The sequence below is a fragment of the Melanotaenia boesemani genome, chromosome 11 (genome assembly GCF_017639745.1).
Source record: "Melanotaenia boesemani isolate fMelBoe1 chromosome 11, fMelBoe1.pri, whole genome shotgun sequence".
Lineage (NCBI taxonomy): Eukaryota > Metazoa > Chordata > Actinopteri > Atheriniformes > Melanotaeniidae > Melanotaenia > Melanotaenia boesemani.
In genome coordinates, this window is record NC_055692.1 from 28104777 (window position 1) to 28118683 (window position 13907).

The following is a 13907-nucleotide window of genomic DNA, read 5'->3' on the forward strand; positions in this document are numbered from 1 at the left end:
GAATCTTTTCAGTAAGGAAATTTAAAAAACAGTACATTGATTTTTTGTATCAGCCACCTAGTATCTATGTTTACATGGGCAAATATTTAATCTATCAGGTTGAAATCATTCTGAACAGAGATTCCAGCTGGCATGTTTACAAGGCGCTTGTTAAAGTGATCCGATCAGTTGTATTTATACGATGGACAGATTTAATATGAATACGTGCTTTTGACATGCACAGTGCAGTTCTTTTGATCTGGTTTGAAAAATTCTTAGTCGATTAAAAGATCAATCTAATCAGAGATTCCAAGTGCCGTGTTTAGATGGATGTTAGATAAAGTGATCCGATCATCTGTGTGTTTACATTACAGTCATTTAGCAGACAGGCAGTAGCGCTAAGGGTCTTGCTAAGGACTCAACTGGAAGGTGTTATTATCCATACCCTGGGGGTCTCAAACTCTGGTCTCCTGCATGGGAAACAGATGCTCTACCAACTGATCTATCCAGCCACTACTGAGCTATCCAGTCTCATACATAATGAAAATATTTCATACAATCTTAATGCTTTTGACATGTGCAATGTGTTTTAATTTAGAAAACAAAGAAGATTTTTTCTGAAAAACGTATTGTTTTAAGTCTTTTGACTGTCAAACACTCAATAATCCTTAACTATTTCAGAGTTTCTAACAAAACCATGAATGCATCCAGGTCTGTTCTGTTTTGCTGACGCCATTTTTCAGGTCACCAGAAATACAACAGAAACAATCCGAATATGTGTATACATGGTTATTTTTTCCTGTTGGTCAGATCTTGACAAGACTCAAACCACCGCTCTTGATCAAATAGAAAATTCTTTGGTTGTGTTTACAAGACACATTTTTATTCTGATTGGACTCTAAAAACTGTTCCATGTAAATGCAGGAATCATAAGTTTATGATACAGTGATATTCTTAATTTTTTGCTTTTAAAAACTTTCCTATACATCACATTAAAATCTGTTGTAACAACTGTCCCTGTAAGACCACTGACATATTATCTATGCACACACACACAATCTCATACACACACAGACAGTAGTAGGAGGAGCAGGTGTTTTTAAGTACCCAATTGTCCCACTGAGAGCTGCAACCTCAGATGGGTTTAGGGAAGGAATTAATTTCAACTGCCTCTAGAAAGGGTGAAATTAGTGGTGAGGAGGGAAGAAAGACCTCGCCACCCACCTATTCCCTAATCAAGTGAATGTTCCTAACACGGTGTCAGGCACCAGTGGTCCTATTCAATTATCCTTATCCTTTACCTCCCAATCTGATTCCCCATCCCCCTTCATGACTTCCTACCCAAAACCCTTCATGATATGTTAATTCTATATATTTATATATATTCTATATATAATATGAAAGCAGGTAGTACTGACAAACAATAACAAAATACACATTTTTATAACTTTATTTTCTGCCCCTCGCACAATTCACAAGCTGGTGCTTATGGTAGTGATGGATGTCTTTCTCTGTACTGTCCTTCACACTCATGTTGCCAACTTAAAAATTTTAACAGAACAGATAACTCCAACAACATCGTTTAAAGGCCGACATAACACAGGCAGTAAAGCACATACTGTACCTCAAATGTAAAGGGTATCACAAAAGGTTAAAATCTTGCTGAATATAAATTTCCAGTGAGTCTTTTAGTTTTTGTACATCTTAAATCCTCTGTCTTGCATCCTACGATGCTCCAGTCAGGAAATCAGTGCAATGTTTACTTTTGTCTTAGCTCTTGCTCTGTCACGTTCCCTTTTTCTTTTCCTCTCTTCTTCTATCAATGTCCTCTTGTGTGTCTTTGCTGAATCAACCGCGGTGCACGCTCAAAACCGCAAGTGTGTTGATATCCAGTTGCTAGCATGTGACGAGGTGCTATAAATCAAATTTCTTCTTTATAGAGATGTGACAGGATGGAAAAAAAAAGAAGATTGTGAAATGTGGGTTCTCAGGGGTCACCCCCGTGTTCATGTGCTCATGATGCCACTTCCTGGTATTACCTATATGGGTTTCACCTGTGTCCTCATGACTGATTTGTCACCCTGACGAAGGCAGTGTGCTGCAACACGTAGGTGCATTTGAACTTTTTCCATGATTAGCCACTTTTAAGACAGGCTTTTTAAATTTTGGGCCTCAAGAGTGCATTGGTCACCTTTTTCTTTCTTTGCCAAACTAAATGATTTGTTTCTGGCTGTTGAGATGAACTAACTTAATAGTTTAAATTTTATAAACATAATTCAATGTTTTGTGTAAATTGAAGCAATTCATTAAAGTTGGTTCTACAATTTTCTTGAATTCAAATTAACTGAATAAACAATAGTAAATTGTTATCATTGAGGGGCATTCATGTAAAAGGGCTTTAGATCAACTACTCTTTTTAGAGTGACATATGTGCAACATGGCTTCCATACCAGGGTGTTTATCTAACTCTTATCTTTTTGGGGGGGAGTGGTAGCCTAGTTATTACTAGGTCTGGAGAACCTGGGTTCGAGTCCCCAGAGTCCCAACAGAGGTGAACTACTGTGGGACTTTAAGGAAAGCATCCCAAATGCTCCTCGGGTCCCAAAACATGGCAGCCCGTGTCTTTCTAGTACATCTAGAGATGGGTTAAATGCAGAGCCGAATTTCCCAATCATGGTTATCATCCATTATCTATAACACTTCGTCCAATGAAGGGTCACAGGGCAGCTGGAGCCTAACCCAGCATTTAGCAGGTGAGAGGCAGAGTACACCCTGGAGAGGTCACCAGTCCCAATCACGGTTAATAAAGTAAAAATTATTATGATTATTTCTTAAACTCACAACATTTTCCATCTGCAAAGCATGAGAGGTTGAACACCATGTCCTCACAGAAATGTCAGGCTCTTTTTATGCATGCAGCTGGAAACTTTTCTCATCTGTGGTTTAAAATGGCAGGGAGAGGTAACTGCTGGAATACCACATTAGCAAATAAATCCTGTTGGATGTCAGGCAAGGGCTCTCTCATACCAACTAGCCCAATTTGTGGTGCTTTTCACCAACGTATAAGAAACAGGAGGCAATTTAACTGTTGTCCATTCCCGTTTGCTCTAGTCAAATGATTTCCATGCTGCTCAAGGCACAACATATTTGAAACAGGCAGAATACCTGAAAAATTGGAGTAATAAGCGGCTGTTGTGGCATAGTTATATAACTGAACCTCTGGCTAATTGAAGAACAACATCAATTTAAAAGCAAGGCAGTTTACTACAGAGAGTGATTCAATGGCACTGGGCTGTGTCATTGGGAGATTTGTTTTAAGGGAGTCCCAACAGACCTGATGAATTAGGTGCCTGGGGTTCATTACCTGACTTTTCAATAAGCCTCTGAAATGAGTGATTACTGGATCTCATCTGCTGTTTCACATTCAAATTATAGTTGTGTTTTTATGTTCATTACTGGGCTTTTCTTCAAGCTTAGGGTTTGTGCTGAAGTTTGTTTATAGCTAAGGAAAAGCCTAACAACAGCATAAGTGAAGCATCCACTCCACACATACAATTTCAGCCTGTTTTTCCTTTTAATTAAAGATGTTTACGCCTTAAGAGTACTCAGATCTAACCAGCTTGTCTTTGTGGAATTAATTAAACATTTTCCACTTCTTAGCTCATCTCTTTGATTAGTTTTCACCCACCCCCACTTTGCATAAACTTCCTGTAGTGGTGTCCAGAAATGACACTTCTGCCCTTGGAGTTGTACTCTATGCTTCCACCACATAAAGTTGGGAGTAACTGGTGCATGTGTAATTGAGTATGGGGACCTTTTTTTTAACCCCTCTGTCCCAGGCCATTAGCAAACATCTGCTGAACCAAAGCTGTAAAAAAATTAAAAATAAAAATAAAAAAAGCGGGACTGTCATGGTGGCAGAGGCAAATTCTTTAGATACCCCCTCACTGTGCATTCTGGGCTATTTTAAGTAGGGCCAGAAGGTGGTGTTTAATGATAAGCTGTGGGGCGTAGTTGACATACTTGCCATATTATTCCCCTTATGACTCAGGAAGTAATGGCTATGCCGTCCCACCAACCCTCAAGGGGGTGTGAATCATTAGGGCCTGTCTTCAAGTATGACCAATCAACATGGCTCATGGAACTATATCGCTGTCACTTATCTCAAGTAGTGGATAAAATAGACTCAAGGATGCTATTTTTGCATGTAGTCATTCCCAACCACTGCCTCCATTTTCAGTTACTAGCTGCTGACTCTAAAAGCAAACCAGCCAGAAATGTTCTTCTGAGAACCAGAGAACTATAGAAGTATAGAAAAAATTAAAAAAGAGCCCTTTCCTATTGTTCGCATTGATGTGGAGTTTAAATTTCAAATCACAACCTCCTTGGAACATACCGCTTCCAGTGGAAGAGTCAGACAAGATAAATAAATGATCGTGGAACAAACATCAAAGAGGGATTGTGTGCTTCAAAGGGAATAAGAGCTTCATGCTCACCGGGTCCTATAATAAAGAATGAGTACGTTTTTGCGCACACACATTTAGACACACATATGGTTTCCGTAATCCGATCTGTTTCAAGTTCTAATTGTTGCACCTGCATTGATCATCCCTGCTGAGCCAAATGATGTTTCTCGCTTGTTTTTTGTGAAGTACCTGCACATCAAACCTTATTGTGTTGAATCTGTGAAAAGTATTGCTTTTAAAATGGTTTACAGTTCACTCTAAATGTTTTGTCACTAAGATATACAGTAAGTGGGCTTGTTCTTCATGCTGTATTCTTATTGGTTAATTCCACCTCTCTCATGTTGTAAATTTACTTAAAGCTTTGGTGCTGGTTATGAAATAATATTGTCATTAAGTGCATTCCAGAATTTTATAGATATCTAATAAGACCTTTTTGTCGTAATGTTCAAATCATGCAGGATGCTGACAGAGGCTTTTATTTGTTGCTGATGAGCCAGTCTCAAATATAAAAATGAAGGTTTACCAATGCATATATACATGAAAACAGCAGAAGCGATACTGTAGCATAAAGAATTTTTAAACAAACTTTTGATGTTTAAAAGAACCACGTGCTGATTCTTTTCACTGTTTGTTAATCTCTTGTATTTTCTCTCTTGTCTCACCCTTGTTTCTCTTTCCCTTCTCTCCCAGATCTACATTCTTCTTCTTATTTCACCTCTCTGCTTCTGTTAGAGTGGGGGATGACTGTTTTCTAACACCTCTCAGCCTGCTTATCTACTTGGTCTGTATCATTGCAGATTTGTATTTCCACCATCATTTGTTGCCGTGCCGTCAACCCCTTGACATTATTCCATCATCAGTTATGGATATCAGGGTGTGTGTGTGTATGTGTGATTTTGCACTGTGGCTTTTTGAAAGATGTGGTGGTGTGTCTAATGCAAGGCCTGGGTGTCTGTAGGGGTGACTGTGGGAATCTTGCATGTGTTGGAACTGTGCCTGTATGACACAATGCATTACTGTTTTGTGCATGACTATATCCAATGACAGTGCCGCTCCTCCACACAGGCGGTGATTGTTCATTTGGAGGATTAATGTCATTCCTTTCCACCTTTAGGATGTCCAAAAACAAGAATCTTTGTTTGAGTGAGTCTGAACTGTGCTGTTTCATTCCCATTGTTGTTTTTGGAGGTGGATTGGTGGATTCTGTTTTCATTTGGCATTGCAGATGTTTTAGCATAACTGTGCTAAAGTTTATTTGCAGTGCCAGGATTGTATCGTTATAAAAAAAAATCTCAGACTTCTGAAAGCAAACACATAATTGGCACCCAGCTGAGCATCATCATTCATGTGTTTGCCATGCTGGGCTTAAGTACCAGAGACTTCCCTGTGTAATCACTCATCAATGGAAGATTTTAATCATGTCCCTTCAGTATTTTGATACTACAAACCACAGCCAGGCATAAGCAGACTTTTTGAACTATGACCACATTTCCCTAGTTATCTAGTTCACAACTGCACTTGCTTTTTATTATGCTGAGCATTTATTCATAACACTTAATTCAGAGCTGTGCTGTGTGCTATATCATCAGTGTCCTGTCTTAACCAGTATATAAACCTTCTATTTGACTTCCATGAAAACTTGAGGCATTCATTCACCTGTTGATGCCACTCATCCAACCTGTTGGGTTTGGGTATCTTTATTGACCTGGTGCCCCTCCCTCCCACCCTTGTCTTTCCTCCCCTCCTGACTTGGAAGATCCGTACAACTTGAAACATCACTGGACATGGAGGACTATGATGTTCGCTCAGCTGCCAGCATCCTGGCCTCAGTGAAAGAGCAGGAAGCACGTTTTGAGCAGCTGACCCGAGCCCTTGAAGAGGAGCGTCGCAACGTCACCCTGCAGCTTGAGCGTGCCAATCTGCCTCCCAATCCCCCCACCAGCCAGCCACTAGCATGGCAGCAAATGGTGATGCAGGTAAATGATGCCAGTATGCTGGCCAACCTCATACATTTTTCAACCAACATCTTGCGCTAATATGTGCCTTCTTCCCCTGACTATGTTTCGACCGTGGCATTCGCTTCTCCTGCTCCATCCTTCCATATGAACAAGCTCATCACCATGTTTTCTCATGGTCATTACGTTTCATCATTGTTGGAAATCTGTCGTCTCTGTTTAAATTTTCCTGTGGTTTCAGATTCTTGTTTCCATTGTTTGAACCCACTGTCCTGGATGTTCCACAGTAATCTGCTTTGTGGGGATTCATATTAAAAGCGAGCTGATGAGATTTAACTTTAGGTCCTCCTTCGCCCCCTTTTTCTATGCCACCTCTTGTCATCTCTTCTCATCTCCTTTTGTCCACTGGTTTCAGAAATTGTCCAGTGGTGCTGTTCATTGAATGTGGCCTTCGGCCCAGCTCCTCAAAGCTTCTGGATAGCATTAAAGCCCTGACCATGGCTCCTATCCATGCTGTCTTAATTTGAGCAGAACATGTAAAGTGTAGAAATACTACTCCAGTAGTTTACTTAAAAATTAAGCAGTTTTAAAAAGAAGATTTATATATGTACTTGAGTCTGTTTGATTGTAAGGGAAAGGGTTTATTATTAACTCCTGTTTCTTCTCATTTTGGTTACTCTCAGTCTTAGAAAATGAATCTTTCAGGTGTTTGTAGCATGATATGTGAACATTGCACTCTTTCCTATTTTCTCTCTTGGTTTTGATCACTTCTTTAAAGAAACCCTTTGACTGTACACATATTTTACAAACAGGACAGTCTGCCTCTGTTGTTGTTAAGGGTGATTAATCTAAGTTTAACATGTGCTGCAATGGTAGTTTAATACATAATTGATATGACAAAACCTTTCAAGATGAAACATTTGTCTGTTTGGAGTTTTTCGTGCTTAGATTAATTTTTGAAGGGCTTACTAGCAGTTTGGTCTAATGAAGGAAAAACTTCAGTATACTTGGACAAGTATACCTGGGAAAAAGCGGAAAGTATTTGATTTGATAGGTTGATTTCTAACAAACCAGCATATGGTTCTGTTTTTAGTAAAACACATTATTACAAGCCACTGAAGCTGTTTCTGATCCACCATACTAAACCTGTGTTGTGTAAACAGACGTCTAAATGTGTATTTACATGACAAAGCATGGCTAAGTTTTCATTAGTTTCCCTACTGTCAGTTACAGTTATGTCACTATTAGTTTTTTTAACTTCTGTTTAGCTTCAACTGTGTAGACAGCCCAGTTTGAAATGCAATGTCTTGCCTTTCTTCATTTAGGAAGAAGTAAGCTGCATACCTGTATTTCAAAGGGGAGATGAGTCAGGACAACACAATGATCATACAATTTCTGAGTCTTTGTAGTGAAACATAACTATTTTCTCTTGTGAACCATCATAGCAATTAAACAATCTGTCATGAAATGGACTCACTGGGTGAGGCTTTCACTTACTATCCATGTGCACTAAAGCTGCCGGCATAAAACATGTCCTTCCCTCTAGAATATGTAAGTGTGTTTGCCACTTTATTAGTGGGTGGGCCTGTAAGCCGTCAGCAAAGGATTATGGTACTTGTCGTTCAAATTATGGTACTTATCATTATAGTACATTACCTTTCAATACTATAAGTCACAGATCATACTCACGGGCATCCTTCAGCCCTGGCTTTTTGTTAACTAGGGTGTCAGTTTGCAGTAACAGGGCACCACTCATGTAATGATGCCTCATTTTGCATCCCTTTGGAATGTCATGTTGTTACCAGGAATTGAATGCCTCAATACCAAGCCAATTTTAAATGCATGTTTGGAGGGTGACAGGGGGTGTTGAACTCCTTAAACACCTATTTGTGTGTGTATGGATGTGTGTGTGTGCTTGCCATGAGACCCACTCTACGTATATCATGAGGCTTTATGAGGTATAAAGAATGCCTCAGGTTGTACTCTTTATCGCTGTCTTTTCCTCTCTGTTTACCCCCACACACTTGCACACAGGATGCATGATGGATTAACACACAGCATGGATCAGTAACTGAAGGCTTAGATACACAACCCCAAGGCCAAACTCAATGGGATTTTCCATTATTAAAAGTTGAGGTCATAGAAGAAAAAAGGTGGACTAAGTCTGATTAATGAAATTAGATGAAAGTAGACAACTAATGAGCGCGATAAGCTGCTGATCAAGATAGAGCTCTGCTATAGGGTACTCACCTCACAGACTGGGCCCAAATATCATTGGGCAGCTGGTACTTTTATCTGGCTTTATCATTATTATCAGCTCATTAACACAGGCAGCTAAGCATGTAATAAATATGAGTCAAATTATCTTCAGTTCATATAGATGGTTACTTTTAACTTTTTACAGCTCTTTTACTTTCAGTCCAAAGACTGCATTGATTTTAGTTATTTATTTAGTTTGTTTTTGAGCATTTTCAGATTTTAAATAGTATTTTTCTATTTTGAAGATTATTGCAGTTTAATGTGTTTCAAAGTTTTAACATTGTGCCATTCTGGGGGAAAATCCAAACAATGCTTGTCTGATGAAATTATCAGTACAGATTCAGTGACACGGACCAAGGAGACTTAGAATCCACATCTACTGACAGCTCCAATATGTGATCTCTCACACGCTAAGATCTTACCCTTTCTTCATTTTATATCATGTTTGCCTGTGGTAATTGATTTTAGCCTGGGGGAGTATTATCACCAAGGCTTTGAAAGGTCAAGTGGTGAATGGTGGCAGCTCTATGTATGGAGACAGACAGACAGCACTCAGTAAACCATGTCTGTCTAGAGCTAAGGGAGAAGGTGACCTCATTTCATATACACCAGACAGCTTATCTATCTGCTCTCGGCTGCCCAGCACATGCATAGATCCCATCTCGAGGTACACACAGTTCATTGAAAAGGAAATTTGGGGATAATTTCTTACGTAGTGGATGTCACAAAGTGTTGGTGTTTGATATACAGATGATATATTCAGTGGGCTGCGAGTATTGCAGAGGCATATCATGCCTTTGTGCAAATGTTGTGGGAAACTTGCAAAGGCTGTGAGCTTTAGAGAGAGGGAACAGTGCAGCCTTTGATCTGTGCTGCTGTCTGTGCTGAAGATGTACAGACCCTGGCCCTGCGTTGGCACCAGTACTCAACCAACAATCGCTCCAGCCTTGCTCCACCCACTTTCATCTGCACAACTCACAGCCCCCTTGCACTGTCTAGGCACAATGGATACAAAGGGGTTGGGGGTGCTATAGCGACAGAAGATCTATCCTTCCACTGACAGGACCTGGAGCCCTTGTACCCTCATAAATCACCTGCCTAACAATGAGCCTTAGTTTACCCCTTCCATTCCTCTGTCTTCTGTCTTCTTGCCTTACTGTGGCATCAACAACATTCTTGCCTCCCATTAACTCCCTAAATATCTGGTTATGAAAATAACCACTTTGTTTTTTTTGTTTGTTTTTTTTTCTATACCACACTGTTCCCATATCCCTCTAACAACACTTCCTTTTCATTATGGCACAGTCTGTAGAAAAGTCACATCAAAATTATATAGTCTTTGCTGCTTGTTTTCCTTGTTTTTGTCATTTGTAATTATTTCTTACCATAATTCAAAGGTTACTTCATCATCTAAGTTGTATCTGTATCTGCAAAAGACTTCTTACCCTCTGAATTCAAATAATCTGATAAATGTGACTGATGCACAGTGAGGAGTAGCACTATTGCACAGGTGGAAAAAAGGTTCAACTAAAATTACACTGAAAGCTGTTTTCATTCACGCACTGCTTGAGGAGTGGCAAGAATGTAAATTATCCAAATAAATGTGAACTAACAGCAGCCTTGTACAAATGTCTGGAGAATTCACAAGTTCTGAGTTTTTATGATTTTTTATCATGCAGCTGGTGCAAAACCAGCAGAATACCAACAACCATGGATGAAGATGCATCTTGACACAAAGGCAACAACAAGTTCTGAGAGCACCAAAGTTATAAAACAAACTATGAAGCAGCAGATGGAGACAAGTGAAGGAAGCTGGCTACCTGTATGCTGCTTAGTCTTTGCACCTTGTTCTTCCTCCTCTGTTGGCATGCATTACTGCTCACCTAAATCAAAACGAGAAGGCTTTTTCCAGATCTGATAACTTTGGAAAATCTTCTGCTGCATGCTACATGAGTGAAGGGGAAACTCCTCATTATATCCTGACCTGTTTCGATGTTTGTTTTCTGTGGTTCATGTGAGATAGTGTCAATCATCGCAGGTGCCACCATTGAAAATTTTCATAGCAGCTTTGGAAAAGCACTTCAGGCAATGCAGCATATATTTTTAAACTTATGTAAGTATATTTTACAGACAGGAAGCACACCTCTTCCCAAAGATGTAGGGCCAATGTGTCATTTATGTTCTGAATATTCTTTTATCCACCTTTTCTACAGTAATATTCAAGTTTGAGGCAATGCCCAGTAGTACAGGGGCAGACATGGAAGGACAGGAATTCCTACTCAAGGTTGAAGTTCTGCACTTTAATCTTGTTCAGATGAATGAGATGAACAGGGAGGAGAGAGACTTTTAATGGGGAGGACGTGAAAAAGCTTTTTGTAATGTTGACTATTAATATTCCTCTGGTATGGCCATAACCATCATCCTTCAAATCAACCCTGCTGTTGGTGGACTTAATGCCTGCCATGGTACACCTCCTTGATGTTTAAATCCATTAAACAATTATCCTCGCAAAAAGCACTAAGAGGAGTATCCAAAAACTGCCTTACAGTCTATGTGTACCTGAAAGAACAAACAGGTGAAATATCTGCCTCAAGCTTAGAGTTCTACAATGCGGAAGTTTATTTGTGGACTTGAAGATGTCCATGATCTAAACACAGTTGGGCTTGGCTGTTAAAGCCATAGACTAAACTATGATCCATGTGTTTAAAATGAAGCCCTTCTTCTTCACAAGACCCCTGTGCCACCTGAGAATGTGACCTCACTCTTTTGAGTGTCCAGAAAGATAACTAAACAAGTCTGGATGTTGACCCCATTCAACCAAAAAAAAAAAAAAAACAGAAACTGAAACTGGAAAAAAAAAACTAAATTGAAAACAGTCTTACAACTTTATAGTTTGGCTAGAAGTGTTCTTCAAAGCATTGATTTAATTATCCCCACGAGTTTAACATACCTGCACGACATTTTTACTGCATGACTTACAAGCACGTAAATGGTGATCAAATGAGTAACAGAAGCATTACTATGTCTGGTTTTAGGAGGCTTGCATGTGTAAATTCACACCTACTAAGCAGTAACTCTCCTTAAACTTGCAAATGGCCAAAGGGGACATAGAGAAAAACAAGTCTTTTCAATTTCCCGAAGTGTGTTCTCTAATAATAGTTACTGCAGTATAAATAGTACAAGAACAAATAAATCCTCAGCAAATTCAAATAGTCATTTAAACTAGTTTAAGGAGCTAATATTGTTTAGAAAATATGAATGTAAGTGCAGTCTGGCTGCATGATTTGCATTCACATTTTCTTAATTTGAGAACACCACTAAAGTGACAAATTAACAAACGAAAAAGAAGAAAAAAAATCCTCACGAGACCCTAAAACTTAACACACTAGCAGATAAATCACTTCAGAAGTGGTAACCATTACTGTCATCTGGGTATTTTCCCTGAAATTAGCTCAAAATATTTGTTCTATTGAAAAGTAATAAAGGCAACCCTTCAGACATCATCACATTCCTTCCTCCTCCATTGTGTGTAACAGAGACATTATCAACATGTTTATTCTCTGCAACAGAAGTGTATTTGCTGTAACAGCAGACTATGGTTTAAGTTCTGTCTGAAACAACCAGTGACTTTAGCTCCAAAAATCAGATTTTACCACAACCTTATAAGTCAAAATAAAATTTTTTTAAAAATGACAATATAGGACTCCAATACAAATTTAAAAGATATGTAAAACTAAAAAACAAGGTTAAAAAGGGTCTAACAGAGAAACTGTCTTTGCACATTGTGATGTTAGAAAGCCTCATTGTTTATCCCAATTAAGCAAAAAAAGAAACAAGCAAACAAACAAACAAAAAAAACATTTAATTGTCTCATAATTGCGCTACATATTTTGCCATGCACAATATTTCAACATAAAAGCATAAAATGCTGTCTTTTAGTTGGAAGTGGTGTGATTTAAACAGTGCTTTATTTCCCTAAATTAAGAGAAAATTGCCTTTTAGCAAGACAATGCCCACGATAGATGGAACTCTAATCCTCTGCATCGCTGACTAGTCATTTTTCAAGGAGAAAATAAAACATGATAAGGGCTTTTTTGCCAGCTGTGCCATTGTTAGAGTAAACAGCAGTCAGCCTTTTGTCATCAGTGACTGTCCTAAGCAGCAGCTTGGCGTTATCTTTAAAATCAATTTCTTCGTTGTTGTGAAGACCTGTTTTGTGCCTGGTGGGATATTTTGTTAACTTCTTCACCCCCATGCTGAAGGATGAAGTACAGTACTGTTTCCCAAGTAATGTATCCTTGGCAGTGAAGAACTCAGAAATAAATGTCATTAGTGACTCCTTTGAAACTTGAAGATTACAACAATGTTATTTTATGTAATGACACACCCCAGATACTTTCAAACTAAAGAGCTCTTTTCCCATAATTATTTCTTCCCTCATACTTTCTCTCTGTTCTTCTTAGTGTCTGCCATCATTAATGGAGGCAAGAAAAACATGATGTTAACAGATGCAGCTTCACTGGAGGCGTCTGGCTGCCAAAGTGGGCCGAGTTGCTGAACATTAACCTTTCTACCGTCTGTTTCACACTATACATCACGACAGACTAAAGCTGACCTCACAGGCTTTGATTACAACTCCTTGGATTATTCATACTCCTCATACATTTATTATGCTGGTCTAACTGTAAACTGACTGGACTTAAGAGAAGAAGATGTTTGTCAGACAGTTGCACTTACATTTTATCACCATGCGCTGGTACAAGCTGGAGTATAGTTTTTAAATTAAATGTTATTCATTTTACTCTAGCTAGCCCTCCCCTTGCTTCTTTATTGACAATTGCTGGAACAGATGTCTTGTTAATAACATTCATATTGTTTTATGGTCTGCATGGTTCTGGGGATGGAAATATCTGTTCTGATTCCCAATTTTGAGACTGACCAGTCTCAACTACTTGATCGTTTTATGAAAAATTCTTTAGGGAAAAAAAAAAAGATTAGTCACAAATGATAGGCATTAATATTGTGGTACATTGTCAAGCAATCATAAGAATAATATGATTCCTATAAGGAAACAAGGACCCAGACATTACAGCAGACATTCATCTGTGATCTGTTTTTATGCCCCCTGTAATAGTAATATAAATAAACACAAATGCAAAACCAATTTCTCTATTCTGAGGATTTATGTAATGCCATGACAGATATCCTTTCAGCTTTTTCCACTTAAACAACACAAGCACTCATAAAT

The 13907-nt window shown here is 38.8% G+C and overlaps 1 protein-coding gene across 13 annotated transcripts in view; it reads left to right on the top strand.

Moving 5' to 3' along the window:
• Nucleotides 1–13907, top strand: part of arvcfb (ARVCF delta catenin family member b) — a 216161-nt gene that overhangs the window by 93579 nt on the left and 108675 nt on the right. For 12 of the 13 annotated variants that reach the window (XM_041998645.1, XM_041998654.1, XM_041998646.1 and 9 more), the window contains exons 4-5: nucleotides 5136–5226; nucleotides 6202–6421. The exons of the other annotated variant lie outside the window; for it this stretch is intronic. In XM_041998645.1, coding sequence (XP_041854579.1) covers nucleotides 6230–6421 — 192 coding nt within the window. In that variant the 5' untranslated portion in view covers nucleotides 5136–5226; nucleotides 6202–6229. The remainder of the gene's footprint in view (nucleotides 1–5135; nucleotides 5227–6201; nucleotides 6422–13907) is intronic. 13 annotated transcript variants of the gene reach the window in all.